Consider the following 20,450-nt stretch of genomic DNA (forward strand, 5'->3'; position numbering starts at 1 on the left):
CCCCAGCTCCCCAAGGCAGCTGCACAGATCCCCGTTCCTCACTGAGGGGCCCAGCCACACCGCCGGGAGGCGTTACCTCTCAATGATGTCTGCCAACTGCTCAACCCTCTGCTGGGGGGTCAGGATGGCCTGGGCAACGGCTGTGGCCCGCTGCCAATACATCTCTAGGTGCTGGGGGTCCCGATGCACCTGCGCCACGTAGCAGTGGCTGTAGCTGGCCCCCCTCCAGCCATCCAGCTCTGGTGCCGCTTCCTGCCCCTCCTCCTCCTGCTCCCGAGGGGGGCTGGGTGGGAAGAGGGTGCAGAGGCGCAGCACCTCGGTGCCATAGATGGGGGCCAGGTTGCAGTGCTGCTCGTTGAGGCGGAAAAGCCGGTCCAGGCGCTCCTCCTTCTGCTTCTTCCGCTTCTCTTCAAGTGATTCCTGCCACCGGGACCACACAGATGGACAGACGTCAGTGTTGGCGATGGGACGCCCCCCCTGAGCTGCCTTACATCTGAGATCCCAGCCTCACCCCACAATATCCTCTCCCCTCCATCCGGGCCAGTCCGGGCTAGCATAGCTCCCAACTCTTCCGAGATCCTCTCCCCAGCCCAGCTGGTCCAGATCCTTCTTCTCCCCCTCTTCTGGTCCAGTCCTATCCCTGCCCCACTGCACTGAGATCCTCCTCCCCATGGACTATCCCAGCCCCTCCCTGCCCTATCTGCCCCCTCTTCTTTCCCCCAAGCCCAGTCCCCCCGCACATTCACTCACCAGATAGAAGGGTGACCGGGGTGGGGGAGGGGGCTGCCGCCTGTGCCGTGGGGCCCGTGGCGACGGGGGAGGCGGGGTGGGCGTGGTGGAGCGTAGCATTAGTGTCTCGGGTTCCTCCTTGGGCACTGGGCTGGGTGCGGCTGCGGGCCGCGGAGCCAGTGCGGGGCAGACAGCAGCAGCGACGGTGGTGGCAGGGGGGATGGGGAGAGGGGCCGCCGTGGCAGGAGAAGGTGGAGCCGGTGCTGGAGCTGCAGAGAAAGGCCAAGCGGGGTTAGCGAGAGTCCTAGGGCACAACGCCCCGTCTAGGAAGGCAAAGATGACCCGCTTACCTGACTGCTCCATGCTGGGCACTTGTGCCTGCACCACTCGGATCATGGGTCGCACCAGGGCCTGCAGTGGGGTGGGTGCCCGCACCGGAACCAGTGGCTGAGTGGGCAACCGCACGGGCGGCATGGGTGCCACGGGGAGCTGGGCTCGCTGTGCCATCAGGGCAGCCGGCAGGCTCGGCAGGGTGGTGGCTGTGGCCGGGCGTGGAGGCTGCTGTAGGGCTGGGGCAGGCACCAGGCCGTCCCGCGGGGCCTGCCGCACTACGATCTTCACCACACCAGAGCTGTTCACCATGGAGGAGGGCACTGGGGAGGAGGAAAGCAGGGTTAGAGCCTGGCAGACATCTTCCCCCTCACAGCACACAGCTTGACCCCCACACTAACCACGGGACCCCACTCCCTTCCCAGAGCTGGGACAAAACCTAATTCCCAGCCCCTTCTGCCCTAACCCACTAGCTCCGCCCCGCTCCCAGAACTGGGGATAGAACCCAGGAGTCCGGCCTGCCGCTCGCCCTGATCTGCCCCCTGGCCACTGACACTCACCTTGTGTGGCAGCTATGGGGACGCTGATGGCTGCTGAAGTGGTGGCTGCCGTGGTGGCAGAGGCTGGGGCGGGCAGGATGGTGGTGGGCTGGGGGCCTGACATGGCCTGCACCCCGCCCTGCGCCTGTCCGCCCTGCTGGGTCATGGCCTGGATGAGAGCCACCTGGGCGGGCTGGCTGATGATGTGGTGCTGCCCCCCGGCAGAGACCAGGTGAACTACATTCCCTACAGGGGAGAAAGCATGAACAGCTGGGCTTCCCCACCAGAGCACGCCCACCCCATCCCCGTCCCCTGTGCGCCCCCCTGCAGCGACCCGGCCGGGCTGGCACTGGGGCCTTACAGCAGAGTCAGGCTTGGAGTTTTGCTCTCTCCCTCGGGTCAACAGGCGCCTCATGGGCAGAGACGGCTGGAGCTTAGAGGGATCCCACCCTGGCCGTCTGCCCCGCCATGCCCCAACACTCCCTTATGGTGCCCCTCCGCTGCCTGCCCACCACTGGCCCTCGGTTCCCACTCCCCACCCCACTGGCATCCCTCTGTGCACCGCTGCCCACCCCACCTCACCAGCGCCGCTCTGCTCGCCCCAGGGCTCCACACCCCACTGGTGCCTGTTGGTTCCCTGCTCTTCCCCACCGTGCCCCTTGGCTGTTCTACAGGACCCCACTCCCCCAGATCCGTTCTTACTCCACCCACTGGGACCCCCTGGCTCTTCCATCTCCTCCCCCAAGTGCTGCAGTCTCTCATGCCCCCTCCCTCCACCCTGCCTCGTCCGGTCTAAGAACGAGTGTTCAGCAGCCCCCAGCAGAGCTCTGGCTGAGTGGAGGGGAAGAGGAGAGAAAGCAGGTAAGCCAGCCAAGCAGCCAGGGCACAGGGGGCTGAGGGAGAGACAGTGAGAACAGCAATGGTGGAAGCAGGGGAGCGAGGATTTGGGGCAGGGAGAGGGCTCTTAGTGGGAGGATCACACAGTGTGCAGGGACTGATGAGATGCAGCCACCTCTGGGTAGGGCGTGGGGGCTGGTTACACAGAGATCCCTCACCAGAATCGAAGGAGGAGAGGGGAAGCAGAGGTGCCTGGGGCACTTGAAGGGAGGGGTTTACCTACTTTGCAGCTGTCGGGGCTGGGCCATGGTGACCTGCCGCACCTGGGTGCCCGTCAGGGTCAGCTTGTTCCCTTGGATCTGGAAGGTGAGGGGCTTGCTGCCTGGGGCGCTCTGCAGGGGCCGGTTGGCCAGCGAGGCCAGCTGTGCGATACTCACCACCTCACCCGCTGCGGAGAGGGGACGGGGTCAGTTCCCAGGAGGGGAGGGGGCAGACACCTGCTGCCTTCCCCCCCACTTCCTGCAGCGCCCCTTGTACTCACAGGGCAGCCGGGCCTGCATGTCCGGGGAGAGCAGCAGCCTCTGCTGCACAGCGCTGGTGGCCGGGAAGTTGTAGCCAGGCAGGGTGCTAGTGGTGGAATGGACTGTCACTGGCTTCATCATGCTCCCCACGGCGCCCGGGTTCAGTGGGTTGGTGGCTAGCCGCACGGCGGGGGCTGGCACCGGGCCGGGCTTGAGGGTGGAGGCAGCAGCAGCGGTGGCAGGGGCCGGCAGCACAGGGGGCTGGGGGGCATTCGGGACCAGCTGGGCCGCAGGCATCAGTGTAGGCAGGACTGTGAGAGGAAAGAGGGGCTGGTTAGAGGGGAGGAGTCAGCCAGCCTAGCCACGCCCCCATGGAAGGGAGAGGGGGATACCAGCCCAGCTCCTCCACCCTGGGAAAGATGGGGCAGGGCCCAAGGAGCTGTTACCTGGCCTGGCCCTGCCCTCCAAAAAGGAGAGGGGAGGGAAATCCAGGCCACACCCCCCCAGTAGGGCAGAGGAAAGGGCCCTGCTGCAGGGGATCCCAGTGGGGACCCAGCCCCGCCCCACCCCTCCCATTGGGCAGGGCCCTTACCCTGCGGGGCGGACACCGGGGCCTGGAGCATGGCGGCAGCGGCGTTGTTCTGGCTCAGCGTAGGCACTAGCGTTGGGCCCTGCGGCCTGGCAGCGGGAGGCACCGGCACCGGGGATGGTGGGAGGGGCAGGGGCAGCGAGATGGGTACGGCCATGGGGTGAGGGAGCAGGGGAGGCTGAATGGGCCCCGGGAGAACTGGGCCCATGGGGTGCATGGGGGCCAGGGCCTCTGGCAACACAGGAGCCATAGGTCTCTGCAAGGGGGCCACAGGGCGAGGGCTGTTCACCAGCACCACAGTCCGGTTCTCTGGCTTTGGCACTGGCTGCAGCATCCTGCAGGGAGGGGGAACAGATGGGGTTAAAGTGCGGGGGCAAGGGAACTCGCCACTCCCTGCCGACCCCCCCACAAATCCAGGACTCCCCTCCAACCCCCTGCTCTGCGCTATGGCAACCCCCTCCCCCAAAACCCCTGGCATTGGCTATGGAAGCCTCCTCCACTGCCCCCAAGATTCCTCTGTCCTGGGCAATGGTAGCCCCTCCCCCCACTGAGATCCCCATCCCCCCCAGCCCATGGCCATGGCAGCCCCCTTCCCTCCCGCTGAGATCCCCATGGGGGGCTGCGGTACCTGTTCACTTTCATCTTGACAGGCTTGGGCCTGGGCGGGGGGTCCGGGGACTCGGCGATCTCCTCGATCAGCTTCCTTGTCACCTTCCACTTAGGCAGGAAGGTGTCGGCCTCGTAGCGGGACACGCGCCCCTCCAGGTTGATGAGGTCGAAAATGCCCATGTCCACATGCTGCAAAGGGGCCAGGCCCAGTTAGGAGAGGACCAGCCCTCCCATGGCTCCTAGTACTTCCCCCCGGAGCAACACCAACACAAGGGCAGGCAGGAAGGTGAAAGGGCCTGTGTCCCATTCCTGCCTCCCCCTGAGCAAGCCAGGGCTCCCTAGAGAAAGGCCCCATCTCTTCCCGCCCCCCTCCCTGAGCCAGCCAAGCCCCTGTCCTGGGGCTGGACTGGAACTGAAGTCCCCTAGAGCCTTGTGTCCTACCCCCCACCCCCCTTGAAGGGCTGGGGCACCTGCCTTAAAGGGGTCCCGGTTGAGGGCACACAGGACGAGGGAGGCGGTGCTGAAGCAGATGCCCTGGGTGATGAAGGGCGAGTGGATGGGCCGGGGGTCGAAGAGGTTGGGGTGGTTGCAGACCTTCCGCAGCTGCATCAGGATGTTGATGACGCTCATGAAATGCCCTGTGGCCAGAGTCTCCTTGGTGCTGAGAGGCAAGCAAGAGCAGAGTCAGCTCGAGCTCCTTGCTGCCACCACATGCTGCATTTCTGGACTGGCGGGTGGGTAAGAACCACCCAGCGATCGACCACCCAGCGCTGAGATGCGGCCGCTTCTGGGGTGCAGCACAGCAGCAGCCGGGTAACCACACCGTGCCACTGCACAGGGACCCTCAGGCAATACTGAAATGCAGCTATCTCTGGGGCAGGGAGCAGTGACTGATTAACACAGCAGTGCAACAGAGCAGCGAAGGTGGATTCTGTACCCAACTGACACTATGGGCAGGAGTCAGAGAGGCAGAACGCAATGACCCGAGTTGGGATCTGGCCCCAGTCCTTCCCAGAGCTGGGGACAGAACCCAGGAGTGCTGGCTCCCAGTCCCCACTGCTCTAACCCATTAGACACCCCACGCCCCCAAGAGCCAGGATAAACCCAAGCGTCCTGTGCCCTCTGCACTCACGTGGCCTGGGCCATGAAGTCATCATAGAGATAGCGTTGGCGCTTGGACAGCCGGCACTTGATGACGTGCTCATATTTCTTTGGCATTTGCTTCTCCACATCCACCTTAACCCTTCGCAGGAGGAAGGGCCGCAGCACCTGCCAGGGGTGGGGCAGAGCCATCAGTCTGAAAGCCAGCCCCGCCCCCAACCGTCACAGCTGTCCTGATCACCAGCGGGAATGCCCAGCCCAGCCCAGCCCAACAGGGAAAGTCTGCCCTCACACCCTGGGCAGCCCCCCAACCCTGGGGGTCATGAGGCTTGCAGAACTCTGACCCCTCCCAGAGACACCACTTATGAGGATCCTGCTTGGGGACGATGCCCGGCCCCCACCGATTGCCCCAACTGTACTATTTAAACCAGGAGGAAGCACAGAAAGTTGTCTGGGCAACCTACTGACTTCCTGACTGGTTCCCAATTCTGGCCCCCTGGCCTGGCCTCTGACCACTAGGCCTGTCACCCCTGCTCCGAGCACTAGATCAAACTGCCTATGTCCCGGTCCTCACCCATCCCCTCTCCCAACCCCAATCCCTTGCAGACCCCACCCCAGGCCTGATTCCTAGCAGCCCTTGCTCCCCACCCCAAGCAGCTCCTTCTCCCCTTCCACTGCAGCCACAGCAGTTCCCACCCGCACCTTGTGCAGCCGTTTGACCAGGCTCTCGTTGTACTCCTGGCTACCCTCGATCATGCCTGTCAGTGGATTGGAGAACCACTCCTTGAACTCGCGGTGCGACTGGAAGACATGGGGCATCAGGAAGTGCATGAGGGACCAGAGCTCCATCAGGCTGTTCTGCAGGGGGGTGCCTGTCAGCAGCAGCCGCCTCTGACTGGAGGAGACACGGGGAAAGGAAAGGCAAAGCAATGAGCGTGCTGGGCCATGCGAGGCCAGGGCCCTCCCCACCTCAGGGGGGTACCCCACCCACCTGTTGAAGTTGAGCAGCGACTGCCAGCGCTGGGATTTGAAGTTCTTGATGTTCTGGGCCTCATCCAGAATCAGGTACTTCCAGTTCTTGCGCCGGAATGCCTGGTGGTCCTGCAGCACCAGCTTGTAAGAGGTGATGCAGATGTGGAAGGCATTGGGCTTGGTCCAGCCCTACAGAGGGGAGCTGGGTTACATTGGGAGGGGCTGCGAGCAGCCAGAGAAGATGGACCACCCAGATCCCCTTCCCATCTCCAAACCAGGTGGTTCTACAGCCCAGGACCAGACTGGAGCTGGTGCCCTCAAAGGGGAAAGGCCCCGGGTCCATTCCCCACCCCCATGAGCCAGCCAGTATCCTGTGCAACCCTACAGAAGCCTGCCTGCTCATAAAGCAGGAGTGTGCTAATGATACAGACCTGGGAGACACTGTCAATACAGAAGATTGGAATATTATACAGGAAAATCTGACCTTGAAGACTACAGTGACAGAAATGGGATGAAATTCAGCAGGACAAAGTACAAGGTCCTGCATCTCGAGTCTAATAATAAGAATTTCTGTTACAAGCTCATCAGCTGGAAGCAAGAGAGGAGAGAGACATGGCTGTGGGGGTCTATCACAGGATGACTATGAGGCACCAACATGATGCAGCAGTGACAAAGCTAAATGTGATCTTAGGATGCCTCAGGAGAGGCATTTCCAGTAGAGACAGAGAGAAGTATTAATGCCATTGTCCAAGGTACTGGGAATACTGTAGAGTTCTGGGCCCCCTGGTTCCAGAAAAGTGAATTCCATCGGGAACAGGTGCAGAGAACAGCTATGAGGATGACCAGGCAAACAGAGGGCTGATCCTACCAGAGGAGACTGGAAGAGTGTGGCTTATTTAGTCTAGTCAAACAAAGACTGAGGGGGATCTGACTGAGTTCTATAAATACACCAGGGAGTGGGGGGTGGGGGCGTGTGTAAATACCAGGGAGGGAGAAGAGCTACTGAAGCTAAAGGACAAAGTTGGCACAAGAACAAATGGATATAAATTGGCCATGAACAAATTCAGGCTGGAAATGAGAAGGCAGCTTCTAACTATCAGTAGGGTGAGGTTCTGGAACAGACCCCCAGTAGGAGTTCTAGGAGCAAAAATCTCCATTAGTTTTAAGAGAAAGCTGGAAAAACGTATGCGTGCGATTGTATGACGGGGTTGCTTGTGCTGGCAGGGGGCAGATTTATTTCTTATGTTCCTAAAGCTCATGCTTCAGGGCTTTAGCCAGGTCCAGGAAGGGATTTCCTCCATATATTCTGTTTTTCTGAGGCTTTTATCATCTCCTTCCTCTGAAGCATCAGGGATGGCCACCCTGGAAATGGGACATTGGGAGGGCGGGCCAGGGCACTTGGGTGGCACTGAGCAGTCTCTCTCTCAAGTGCTTGGCTGGCTGGTTCTTGCTCACAAGGGCTGGGTCTCACTGATCGCTGTATGTGGGGTTGGGAAGGAATTTGTCCCCCAGGTCAGACTGGCAGGAACCCTGGGTTGGAGGAGACGACTTCCCCTTCCACTGCAGTGTGTGGGCGCAGGTCCCCATCTGGGGATCTTGCATCTAATTATTTCCCTGCTGGTGTCGATGCACCGCTCCCGCCTACTCTGCCTGTGGCACACAACAGGCTAGTCAATACATTGGCCACATTTCGCTGGCTGGATTAGTGTGTGGGTGCTGGGTGGTGTTGGTGGCCTGTGCTCTATATGGAAGTCAGACTAGATCTAGTGGTCCCTTCTGGCTTATACTCTATGACTCTCGTCCCCAATGCCAGGGAGAGCAGACAATCCTCAGCCACCATAAGGAGGCAGTCCTGTATCCCAGTTGGGGGGTGCATTTGGGGTAATGGAGGAGCCCCGGTTCCTCACCTGCCGCTTGAGCTTGCGCTCCTTCTGTGCCCCATAGTAGGTGAGGATCTTGAAACTGGGGCACCAGCGCTTGATCTCCATCTCCCAGTTCAGCATCACGCTGGTGGGCACGATGATCAGGTGGGGACCCCAGCTACCTGTGGGACCAACACAGAGCAGGGCTGCTTTCGAGCTGCGGACTCAGGGATCTTGGCGCGCCAAGGTGGGCAAAGCCTGAATAGCAGCATGGCAATCTCTTCCACGTACCCTCCTCACCAATGAGCCTCCCCGAGCCCCTGAGGAAGGGAGCTCCATCTCCATAGTCTGTCAGCCCTGGGCTTCTCTGCAGATGCCACCAATGGGGCAGGTGGCTATTGCAATCCAGGCATCTGGGCCCATCTAGCCTGTCCCCACCTGGGGCAGGATTGTCCCCGTCAGAGATGGAGCCGCCCCATGCAGCCCCATCCCACCCCCTCACCCTTCTCGCAGGCCAAATGAGCCAGCAGGGAGATGGTCTGGATGGTCTTGCCCAGCCCCATCTCGTCCGCCAGGATCCCGTTGAGCTTCTTTTCGTACATGGTGACCAGCCAGTCCAGGCCGATGTGCTGATACTCCCGCAGGGTCCCCCGCAGCAGGTAAGGGATGGGCGTCTTCACCTGCACAAAGGGGGAGTGAGTTAGTCTGGCTGCCTTCCCTCCTCCAACCCCCTCCCCACTGCGGTCCCGCTTACCTGGGTAGTAGCCAGAGTGTAGCCCTTGGGCTGCAGGCTCTCGGCAGTGGCTGCGATGTCTGTGATCTCCTTCTTGGGCCCCAGGGTGGGGGCTGTGTCGTTACGCCCCTCTCCCCGATCCTCGTCCCTTTTCAACAGGTACTCCACGCCAAAGTCTTCCTCCCGGCTCACCGCCGTCGCTTCCTCAGCAGGGGTATCCTCCTCCTCCTCCTCCTCTTCTTCCTGGCTCTCCTCCTCTTCCTCACTCTCCTCCTCTGCCGTGGAGTCTGGGGCAAGATCCAGCTAGCATCAGCCCTGCCTTAAGACACCCACCCACTCCTCAGACCACGCCGCCTCATCCCTCTATACCTGACTGGCTGCTGCTGTCCTCATCCTCTGACTCCTCCTCATACTCCGAGGTGCTGGGCTCCGAGGCATCCGAGGAGCTATCCGACTCATCCATCTCAAAGTCTGAGGCGTAGGCGCCGGCATATCTCTGCAGCAGCTCCTCCATGGGCAGCTCCCCTGCCAGACAGCGACAGGGTCAGGGGCGCATGGGAACACGCAGAGGGTGGGATGGGGCAGGGGTCATGTCGTGTTCCACCCCCGCTCTGTGACTAGATGTCTCTCCAAATCTGTAACTCAGCCAGCACAGGAAGGACCTGGCTGAGGGTTGCAATGGAGAGGTTTCTCTGAGCACCAGCTACCAAATCCCAGCCTACGGGGCCAGGCAGGGACCTGTTTAAGTGCTCCCTGAACATTGATCACATGACTTGGGGGACAGTTTGCCAGGAGCCCTGGGGATGGTGGGACAGAGAAACTGACCCTGTGTCCCTGAGAGAGATCCAGGCCACGCTGAACATCAGTGCTACATGGCTGGAATCAGTCCAGTCCCACAAGGCCTTATTCTTCAGGGCTTAGCAACAAGGCAGCACAGAGGGGAAGGTGCAGAAACTGGTTTCAGAATGAGGCTCCACCAACAAATCTGCCAAGGACAGATCAGGGGCTTCCCAAGCTGTTGGATTTGGCCCCACTGCTGGGGTTAATACTCTGTCTTGAGAAGATCTTTACACCCTGAGGGCTCCATCCCCTCGCAAGCTTGGGTGTGGTCAGAGGATTAAAATCTCTCTGACCCATGCCGTTAAAGCATAGGGGAGAATCCTGGAGCTACGAGGACAGTTAGGCCTGTCCCAGACATACTCTCCTCTCACCCCCTCCATACCTTCCTGGGCCAAGTCATCCAGTTCCTTCCTGTGATCCATGTCCCCTTCCAGCTTCTCTTCAGCGTCGATCGTCTCCTCTTCATCCTCAGCTGAGGAGAAAAGGGGCTGTGTTACCACGTGGATGGGAGAAAGCCCTGTTAATCTGTCACCCCCATCAGCCACCAGTGGCAGTCAGGTCCCTCCCATCCACCCAGAGCCTAGCTGCTCCAGCAGGTCCCTTGCCATACTCACCTTCCTCCTCGTTGGCCGTGAACTCCTCATCCTCCTTGTCAGGCTTCCACGGCCTTTTGTTCCTCTGCATGACGGACTTTGCTTTCTCCTGCTGGAGGCATGAAGTAGAGGGCTGGGAGGAGAGGCTGGGGCCAGGCCCTCCTACCTCAAAAGGAGAGCCCTGGCCCCCCCAGGCACTCCTACCATGGCCTAGCTGGGGGACACAGATCATGCAGCTTAAGGCAGTGGTTTTCAAACTGTGGATTGCGACCCAGTACTGGCTTATGGAATGTAAGGCACTGGGTCGCGGCAGCTCTGGTCAGCACCACCGACTGGGCCGTTAAAAGCCCCGTTGGCAGTGCTGCCCATCTAAGGCAGGCTAGTCCCTACCTGTTCTGACACCGTGCCCCGGAAGCGGCCAGCAGCAGGTCCGGCTCGGGGGAGGGTGGGGGTGGGGTGGGGAAGCCATAGGGCTCTGCGCTCTGCCCCTAGCTCCGGCTCCACACTCCCATTGGCCAGGAATCGGCCAATGGGAGTGGTGGGGGGAGGAGGGGGGCAGTGCCTGCAGGCAAGAGCTGTGTGGAGCCACTTGCGTACCTCCTCCTAGGAGTCGGACCTAGTGTTGGCTGCTTCTGGGGCGCAGCACAGTTCCAGGACAGGCAGGAAACCTGCCTTAGCACTCCCGCTATGCTGCTGACCAGGAGTCGCCCCAACTCCCTGCCCCAGGCCTGAGCTCCCCCCCCCCACCAACCCAGAACCCCTTCCTGCACCCCAAACCCCTCATTCCTGGCTCCACCCCAGCGCCTGCACCCCCAGCCCAGAGCCCTGACCCCCTCCTGCACCCCAACCCCCGCCCTGAGCCCCCTCCCACACCTCAAACCCCTCACCCCCAGCCTCAGCCCAGAGCCCCCTCCCACACCCCTCATTCCTGGCTCCACCCCAGAGCCTGCACCCCCAACCCAGAGCCCTGACCCCCTCCTGCACCCCAAACCCCTGCTCCAGCCCAGAGCCCCCTCCCACACCCCAAACCCCTCATCCCCAGCCCCACCCCAGAGCCCTCACCCTCCCACACCTCAACAACCTGCCTCAGCCCTGAGCCCATGCAAACCTGGAGCCCCCTCCCACACCCCAAACCCCTCATCCCCAGCCCCACCCTAGAGCCCTCATCCCCCCACACCCCAACCCCCTGCCCTAGCCCAGAGCTCCCTCCCACACCCCAAACTGCTCATCCCCATCTCCATTGGGTCGCGCTCATCAACAGTTTTCTTCAGCTGGGTCGCCTGAAAAAGATCTGAAAACCACTGGCTTAAGGGATCCGAGTGCAGCTGGCTCTCCAGGTCAGTAGACTGAGAAGGGAGGTGCTTGCTCTAAGCAAAGCGTTGCTTCAGTCAGGGGTGTCCCGTCTAGCGCCGCGAGACTGTCGCTGATCACCAATCCCCTTAGCCTCCCTAGCAGGTCTGACCCACCCCTCAGTCATCTTTACCATCTTGGATTGTTTCTCTACCTCCTCCTCACTCTCCCGCGCAGTCTCCTCCTCCTCGTTGTTGGAGCTGCAGATGGAGGGGGCAGCGCTGCAGGAATTCTCCAGGATCTGGGTGGGCAGGGACTGCAGCAGTTCCTCCAGGGGCAGCTCACTCTCCTGCTTCAGCAGCTCTATCTCACGCCGGTGCGTCTCCGAGTCATTCCCTTCCTGCTGCTCCTCCACCTCAATCGTCTCCTCATCGTCTGACTCCTCATGGGGCTGGAAGTCCCCATCTGCAGGAGGAGGAAGCAGCGTGTGAACCATACACCTGGGGCACTGACAGGGCAAATGGGGAACCCTGGGACTAAGGAACCCTGGGAGTGAGATCTGGGGCCTTTCCTCTGTAGGGGGCGCCGGCTGATCTGGCCTTGGAGGGGGAAGGGACTGGAGGGCTCAGGGAATGGGACATGGAATCTTTCTTCTTTAAAGGGTGCCAGCTTCAATCCAGCCCCATGGCAGGAGAGACTGGCCAACTCAGAGGAAACGGACACAAGACCTTTAACCTCTAGGGGAGGACTGGCTGGCTCAAGGTGAGCAGGGAATGGGACGTGGGGTGTTTGGGTTCCCTACCTTCTTCGTCGGTGAGGTGTGGAGGTGGCGGGGGACTGGATGTGGTGGAGCCGGCGTGGGAGGAGCTGATGTGGGAGGAGGAGCCAGTCTTGCTGGCTATGGGGAAGGTCTCGTTGAGGCTCTGAGTCAGCAGATCTGAGTACTTCTCTGTCTGGCCCACGATGAAGTCCAGCTGCAGGTCCAGGGCCTTCTTCCTCTTCTCCTCCAGGCGAGACTGCTGCTTGAACTGCACCACCTGCCAGTGGAGGGCCAGGGGGGTGGGCAGGGACATCCAAGTGAAAGAGAAGGGTAAGCGGGAGGTCTCAAAAAGCAGCATATTGTTAGCCTGTCATCCTCGCTTCTGAAGAACCTTCCTGCTGAGGGGCAAAAGGAAATCTCCCCTCTGACGACTGTATTCTACTGCTCGATACAAGACGCTGTGTTAGTGAAACCCACCCTGGAGTAGAGGAGAGGCAGGGACCTCGGGCTAGAGAGTCATGATACCCAAGCTGAAATGACAGAGAGCAGGGGATGCTGGGACAGAGAAGCCCAACAGCCTGAGCTAGAGCAGCGAAGAGGCACGGATACCAGGCTAGAGGCCTGTATGTTGTGTGACAATTCTTATATGAGAAAGGCCAGGCCCAAAGCCAGCCTGAGCACTCCCTCCAGAGCTGCACGCCCTACCCACCTTCTCCACGTTGCTCCAGAACTGCTTGACCTCTTTGGCGATGGAGGAGGCGATGCGCCTCAGCTTGGCCTGCTCCTCACGCTTGGCTCGCTCCTCCTTCTGTTTCTGCTCCTCATGGTGCCGGATCACCATCCGCACCACCTGGGGGAGGGGAGGAGGAGGATGAGATGCATGCATGGCTGGGGGGAAGAAGGGGGCTATACCAACCCAGGGCAGACTGTATTGGGGGTGGGGGAGATCTCTCTAGCTGGAGCAACAGCCCAGGGACATGCTGCCAACCAACAGCTGGGTCACCAGCCACAGTTTGAGAAGGGTCAGGGAGGTTTCCGTTCAGCACCTAGGACAGACAGAGCAAGCCTAGATGGAACACAGGAACATGGACAGACAGATGTCGCCTGGATGGATTTCAGAGCCCTTGGAAATACCACCTCTTAAGCCCGAAGGTGTGCTCTCAAGGCAGAACCCTTAGTAAATCCCCTGCAAAATGTGCCCAGCAGTCACAGAAAGCTGCTGAGGGCAGGACTTGAATTCACAGAACACGGGAGCCATCCAGCTACCCTGATACGAAGTGACCTGCAAACTCTCTGCCTTGCAACAGAGATCCTGTCCTGCTGCACATGTACCTTTCCACCACCCTCTTTGGCATGGCATGGTGAACAAAAATCTAAGTGCTTTTTAAAATCAGATTTCAACATTTAAATTAGCTACAGATTTATATTTTAAAATAAACCTATTTAAGTTAAATTTGAAATGACAACCCATGTTAAGACCTCAATTTACTATAATCTATTGAGTCTACAAAATAATTACAATTAAATACAAAAATTAGCAGTTCATATTTGTTCCCAAGTTTTAAAGAAAGACTAAGCACTGAACTGGTGGAAGTCACAGGCAAAGCACCTGGAACCAGAGTTTGTCGTAGTGGTAAACCAGCTTTTGACATAAGTAGCCTCTTCTGCACCTGCAGAATAATTTGCTTCATTTCAGTTTATCCAACTAATTCAGTTCAATGAACAGACAATTCAGTTACAAAATGAGCTGGGTGTTGAAAAAGCAGAAAAGCTTGTTTTCTTCTTCCAATTCTATGAATAAAAATTAGGCATGAGAGGGCATGATCTACTAGTTCTAAAATTCTGAAGGACATGGTGACCAAAACCACAGTTCAATGCACTAAGTACTTCTTTTGTTTAATAAATCAGTTTTCAACGTAAAACATATTTTGATAAACTGTCCGATAAACTTTTCTTATTTATCTAGCACGTTTAAGATAGTTTTATTTAACTATTTAAAAAACATTCAAAAATGCTGTTTTTGTGCATTTTAGTTGAATCTCCACCCAAATTGAGTTTGGCACAAATTACATGTAAAAAACAAATCATCTAGTAAATAAGAAATGCATCATTCATTGTTTTCTAAACTAACAAAAATGTAAAAATTAAGAATCAGAGTAAATGTAAGTTAAACTATATACTTGCTTAAATGAAGGTGTAAGTAGCATATCCTGCTGGTTAACTAAAAGAAGCACCAAATTTAGTGTAAAGGTTATATTTAGTTGTAAATCAATATATTGTAATAGTTACCAACCAATGAGAATCAACCTTTCTTTAGGAAAGTAACTAAAAAGTATAAATGCAAAACGAGAGTAAAATAAATGATTTAAATCAAGGCTACCTTCTTGCATTTAAATCGTGATTAAAATTAGTCATTTAAATAGCTTCAATTTAAATCAATCCACCCTGCATTGTGGCTTGACCTGTGCTAGAATTCCCAAATTTGACCCTCAATGACTCTTGTGCTATCGATTTCTCAGAGGGTCAGTGGGTATGAAATGCTGGCTGAGATCAATCCTGAATGGGGGAGGATCACAGCAATAGGTTTCAGCCCCAGATGCGTGTAAGAGAGTTAGAAGACCCAGAACTTTTTGATGTCATGTGATACTTTCACAGGTCTATCTCAAATGCCCCCAAGTTTGGACCATTTACCCTGCCCTACAGCTCCTTGAGGCACAGGAATTTCCAAGACAATCCAAACCCACCTTTGGGTTTTAGGGGACTTAATAAACGAGTCAGAGCTGTTTCAGGGAGGGGCAGAACTCACCTTCCTGGCCACACCCCTCTTCCAGCGTCGCTCCTGGGCAAAGTCTGCCGAAAGCCACTGCATCTCCTCACAGAGGTAATCCCAGTGCACCTTGGGGCGAACTGGCTCCGGCACCTTGGAGAGCCTCTTCAGGGACCAGAAGCCCTCCTTCTTCATCTCCGCGATGCGGTTCTCAATCTCTGCCTCCTGGAACATAGCACCAAGTCAGCAGGGATCCCAGCCCCCACCCATCACGGGAGATTGGAAGGCAGGGCCGAGACCCATCTGACCCTAAACAAAAGGAGATGACCCACAGTGACACAGGGGTAAGGGACCTAGAGGGGCTCAGAGTCACATTACCCCTCCTCCCCAGCCAGGGCATTATCTCCCCCCCTTGACCTGACAGTCTCCTTGAGGGCATCTGGGTCACATCCCCTACTTCCTCCCACCCCCCACCCTGGCATGGGCTCCTCGAGGGCGTCTGGGTCATGGCCCTGGGAGCCATGGAGGGCTCCAGCCCAGGGGACCCTTCAGACACAGTCAGCTCCTCACGTGCTTGGCCTGCTCAGCGATCTCAGCATGCGTCTTGTCCCACATGCTGGCCGGGTCCGAGGCATAAACTCCTGGGGACGCCAGAGCTTTGCTTTGCAGCCTGGGCACATCAAAGCCCAGGTGACTGTCCAGGGAGGAATCGTGAGTGAGGTGTGGCGGCGAGACGCTGCCACTGGAGGCAGGTGACCCCGAAGAGGCCGGTGACACAGGATTGCTCCCCGTCATTTTGTCTGGTGCAATCTGGGGGCGAAAGAGGATGAGATGACTGGGACAGCCACTGCCACAGCTACATATGGAACCAGTGAACTCAGCAGCCCTTTCAGCCTAAGGACGGTAAAGTGCTTTTCCCCTTGTGTATGAACAAGAAAGCCTTGCCTGGTGCCGGGATGAAGCAGTCTCTGGAGTGGGGAGGGGGGCTGTTTATACAGGGATCCCTCACCCAGGTGCAGCCAGCTCTTGGTTGAGGCATGGCCTCTAATTATCAGCTGCATATAACAGTTTTGGATGGGAAGTGACAGAGAATCCCATATCCACCTGAAACTGCAGACGGAATTAAGGAAGCAGAATGGAATTACATTTAAGATTTGGACAAGACAGTAAGATTAATACTCCAGGTCTTGAAAAAAAGGGCCAGGACAGCATTAATAGAAACGGGGGTTGACTTATTTTAAGTCTCTTAATGCAGCAGTACTCAGATCTCAGTGGTTCAGGAACCAAATTAGTGATCAACATTACCCAAAAGAGCCGCAGTAGTGTGAATGCATTGTTTCGTTCACTACAGTAATATATAGATATATATATATAAAAAAATAATTAATTCTCACAGCAAAACGAGTGACCGAGTATTATTATTTTATCAACTACAACTGATTAATAGTACAGTAATAACATCCTGATTGGTTAATAACTTAGACTGGTTAATAATTCAGTCACACGATGTTTTAATATCATGTGTTGCAAAGAGCCGCAGCAGACACTTTAAAGAGCTACATGCGGCTCCTAAGCCTCAGTCCGAGTATCACTGTCTTAATGAAAGACCCACATCAGCAAAGGCCAGGTCTACACTGCAGGGTTCGGGCAACACAGGCTGCCTTGTGTTGACTTAGCTGTGGAAGTGTCTTCACTTAAAATTGGCTCCTGCTGATGCAAGTGCCTCCCTACACTGATTTAGTGACCACCTCCCCGAGTGGCGCAGAGTCACAGTTTATACAATTAGATCGACGCAACGTCAGTGTTGTTCAAGCTGACTCTTACTGGTTTTCAGGAGCTGTCCCACACTGACAATACCATCAATACGAGTGCTCCTGGTGAGAACAGGCACCGACAACGCAAGGAGCCAAGTGTGCACACACACAAGCGATATAACAACTGCAGTGGCTGTACGCTGACATAAGTTAGGTCGACATCATTTTGTAGAGTAGACATAGCAGTAGCGACTGCCAGCACGGCATTGGGGCCAGCACTGACTGCAAGGGAAGAGCACCCCCTACTGAGCTTCCACCCTGCTCCATACAGCACAGCGCCCACTGACTTTAAAGTAGAGCGCTCCCTACCCTGAAACACAGCTCCCCCAAGTGCTGGGGTCAGCACCGACTGAGGGGAGGGAGCCCGCTAGTGAGCCGCCACGCTGCTCCTTGCAGCACAGCTTCCCCAAGTACCACACTGGGGTCAGCACTGACTGCGAGAGGAGAGCGCCCCTTTCTGAACCCCCAGCAGCATTCGCGTTTCTCCAGCTCTCCCACCCAGGCAGCAATGCAGTGTGTTCCTGGTCAGCTCCAAGGCCAGGCTGGGAGCCCCTACCTCACTGCGCAGTGCATGGTGCTGTTGGGGAGGATGGCTCTGCATTTTACTGCTCCCTTGCTCTTCGCCTCGCGCCCCGATAGCTTTGCTCGTGGCCGAAGTGCTGTCGTCCTGCTCCAGTGCATGCTGGGAACCGGCCTCATTCTGGTCAAGCAACCGCTGGGACGAACTGTCCAGCTCCTGGGTCCCCTGGCAGCCCAGCCTGCGCTCGGGGCTGCCTGTCTCTGAATCACCTGGCAAGAGATGGGGAAGTAGCCATCAACTGTGTATTCACGCTGCCAGCTGAAGGGACTCCTCTGCTACCGAAAGCTGCCCATACTCAGAAGGCAACACCCATCTCCTCTGGGGAGACTCACCTTGCAGAAACAGAACTAGATGAGAGTATGTCTAGTGGTTTCAGCAAGGGCTGGGAGTCAGGACTCCTGGGTTCTAGCCCTGGCTCTGTGAGAGGAGTGGGGTCTAGTGGGTTAGAGCAGGATGGAACAGAGCTAGGATTCCTTGGCTCTCTGCTGTGCTGTAGACGTTCATCTTCAATGAAAAAAAATAAGTTTATAATGGGGAAAAACTCCCTCCCTGACTACACTGCCTTTTGCTGCCAGTTCCACCTGTCAATCAACTACCAAGAACTGGGAGCTAAGCTCAGGACACACGACACTTTAATTTCAATTGTTGTTCATATTTTAACAGCTGCTGAAGTTGGGATAAGCATGAACTTGGCCTGACCTAAGTTAATCTGCACTGATTTACATTACACCAATCGACATGTGCTGTGGCAACTCCATAATACAGACACAGTCTACTGCCTTAAGTTGAAAGAGTTGATCGGGAAGTTTCCAAGTTCAGCATCGCTAGTATAAGTCCACTTTTAATGCGTCCAGGACTGAGGCTTGCAGCTGAAATCAATTTATTTAGCAAGAATGCTCATATACGATCTTATTTATATTATTATCACAGTAGCATCTAGATGCATGAGTCACAAACCAGGACCCCACTGCACTAAGTGCCATACGACAACAGAACAAGAAGACAGGCCCATGGTGTTCAAGATGTTTTTGTTTCACGCTAGGAGGAAACCTTAAGTCAACAACAATATTTTTAAATAGTTGGAAACGCAACACCTTCTTTGTCAGGATTCTCCCAAGAATGACCGCTTCCCAGTTTGACACAGGGAATCCATAACCAACCTCTGCCCATCTGATCCCTCAGCCCTTTTCATCAGTGATCTGTATTTTTCCATCACTTTTGAATTTGGGATCTCAAAAGGGTTTCTTACAGGGGGAAGGATTCACTTGCCTGCTGCTGAAATGCACCTGCCTATGGGGTGAAACGTGACACAGCTCTGGAGAACATCCAAAGCTTCCTGCTTCAAAGGCAATGCTACACTGCTGGCTTCCCCCAAGAGGGGGGAAAAGCCCTGAGCCACCAGAGAGCATATCCCAGCCATACCTGTGTGAGCTGAGAACTCCTCCTCCTCGTCAGACTCCACTTCCACGGTTTCTCTTTCCCGGGGAAGACCGCTCCTGCAGCAAGATGGGACAGGATGGGGGCATGGCTCCAGACTTCCCTCTCCCTTCACACTTTTCTAATCCCAGCCCTTTCCTTGGAAGGGTACTCCACAGGGATACAGACCCGACCCCCCCCCCCCCCAATTCCTCCCACTTTTCCCTGTGCCCTTGGTCCAACATGGCTCGCACAGAACAGTCCTTGGGTCTAGCTAAACCTGTCTCTCTGGGCCTGAAATGCAGTTGGCAGACTATGGACCTAGCTGCAGGACATAACGGAGAATTTTCTCTGAGCACCAGCTACCAAATCCTTGCCTATGGGGAAAGGCAGAGACCTGTTGAGGGTGCTGGGGAGAGGCAGGGACGGGGACACCCTGTCTGTCCTAGTGCGGAGCCTGGGAGACGGCTGGCTGCCAACAGCAATGCCTAGATGTCGTCAAGGCAGGTATAACCCATCTCCACTTAGCTTGCTAGCTTGGCTTGTCTGCAAGGGAGTTAGGAGCCCAGACCCTTGCATTCTCTCCTCTAATCCTGGCCACTTCCCTGTCTGCCACCTTGCTCCATTCTGTTACTGTATCGTATCCCTTATCCCATATTAGCCCTTCTCAGCCCTTCACCACTTTCTAATCTCCCACCCTCTGATCTGCTGATGCCCTGGTGTCCCTATTACATCCAATCTTGGCCCACCCTGTGACCCCTTCCTGACCCATCCCTTGTCACTCAATCCCATTGTCATTACCTGCTAAACCCTGCCCCCCCACCCCACTGACTTCATCATGCTCATCACATTACTGCATCCCCACACTGCAACCTGTGTGTCCTCCCCATCACTACCCTGACCCCCATAAGCCCCAATCCTATTACACCTTCCTGTTTCCTGATCCCATGTGCCTAGCTGTTCCTTGTTACCTATGCCCTGTCCCATCCCTGCCAATCCCACAGCCCCACTTCCCCACCCAATCAGGCCAGTTACCCTGTGTCCCCCCACCACCAGTTCAGTCATCCCCTGATCCTAATGTGCCCACCCCGGCCTCCGGTGTCCTGTTTTTGCTAACTCAGTTGCCTCCTGACCCCACTTTGCGATGCCGTGCCCTGGAACCCCCGATCATGTCCCGACAATCCAGGGAGCCCGTGCCCAACCACCTCCAACCCTGTCACCCCCTGACCCCGTACTGCCAACCTCCTTGCCCTGTATCCCTCCATTGCCAACCCCCACCCCACCGATTCTGTCACCCCACGTCGCTCGCCTGCCAACCCATGACCCTGTCCTGCCAGCGCCTGCACACCATGCCTTGGCACCACCAACTCTGCCAAGGCCTGACCCTGTCCCACTAACTCCCTCACGCTGCGCCCTTCCAATGCCAAACCTGCCATCCCAAGCCCCACTGCCTCCGTCACTCCCAATACACGACCCTGTCCCTCCAGCCCCATCCCCCCATATCCTGCCATCCCTGCCACCCCATCCCCCCATCTCACTGCCTCTTCCAACACCAGCACCTCTGCACT

At 56.9% G+C, this 20,450-nt stretch overlaps 1 protein-coding gene across 6 annotated transcripts in view; it reads right to left on the reverse strand.

Annotated features, from left to right (window-relative positions):
• The window catches only part of SRCAP (Snf2 related CREBBP activator protein), a 30,016-nt gene that overhangs the window by 9,133 nt on the left and 433 nt on the right, over window positions 1-20,450 (reverse strand). The window contains exons 2-26 of one of the 6 annotated variants that reach the window (XM_077820610.1): window positions 18,889-18,962; window positions 17,443-17,675; window positions 15,643-15,882; window positions 15,112-15,297; window positions 13,015-13,155; window positions 12,348-12,582; window positions 11,760-12,010; window positions 10,277-10,469; window positions 10,045-10,134; window positions 9,192-9,347; window positions 8,844-9,109; window positions 8,592-8,769; window positions 8,135-8,271; window positions 6,247-6,416; window positions 5,958-6,150; window positions 5,287-5,423; window positions 4,629-4,815; window positions 4,174-4,343; window positions 3,549-3,880; window positions 2,977-3,267; window positions 2,719-2,883; window positions 1,620-1,844; window positions 1,080-1,382; window positions 751-998; window positions 77-420 (exon numbers count right to left, since the gene is read on the reverse strand). In XM_077820610.1, the coding sequence (XP_077676736.1) occupies window positions 77-420; window positions 751-998; window positions 1,080-1,382; window positions 1,620-1,844; window positions 2,719-2,883; window positions 2,977-3,267; window positions 3,549-3,880; window positions 4,174-4,343; window positions 4,629-4,815; window positions 5,287-5,423; window positions 5,958-6,150; window positions 6,247-6,416; window positions 8,135-8,271; window positions 8,592-8,769; window positions 8,844-9,109; window positions 9,192-9,347; window positions 10,045-10,134; window positions 10,277-10,469; window positions 11,760-12,010; window positions 12,348-12,582; window positions 13,015-13,155; window positions 15,112-15,297; window positions 15,643-15,882; window positions 17,443-17,675; window positions 18,889-18,962 (5,145 nt within the window). Of the gene's footprint in view, window positions 1-76; window positions 421-750; window positions 999-1,079; window positions 1,383-1,619; window positions 1,845-2,718; window positions 2,884-2,976; window positions 3,268-3,548; window positions 3,881-4,173; window positions 4,344-4,628; window positions 4,816-5,286; window positions 5,424-5,957; window positions 6,151-6,246; window positions 6,417-8,134; window positions 8,272-8,591; window positions 8,770-8,843; window positions 9,110-9,191; window positions 9,348-10,044; window positions 10,135-10,276; window positions 10,470-11,738; window positions 12,011-12,347; window positions 12,583-13,014; window positions 13,156-15,111; window positions 15,298-15,642; window positions 15,883-17,442; window positions 17,676-18,888; window positions 18,963-20,450 lie in introns of all 6 variants that reach the window. The other 5 variants (XM_077820612.1, XM_077820611.1, XM_077820609.1 and 2 more) reach the window with 5 other exon arrangements.

The sequence above is a fragment of the Eretmochelys imbricata genome, chromosome 6 (genome assembly GCF_965152235.1).
Source record: "Eretmochelys imbricata isolate rEreImb1 chromosome 6, rEreImb1.hap1, whole genome shotgun sequence".
NCBI lineage: Eukaryota > Metazoa > Chordata > Testudines > Cheloniidae > Eretmochelys > Eretmochelys imbricata.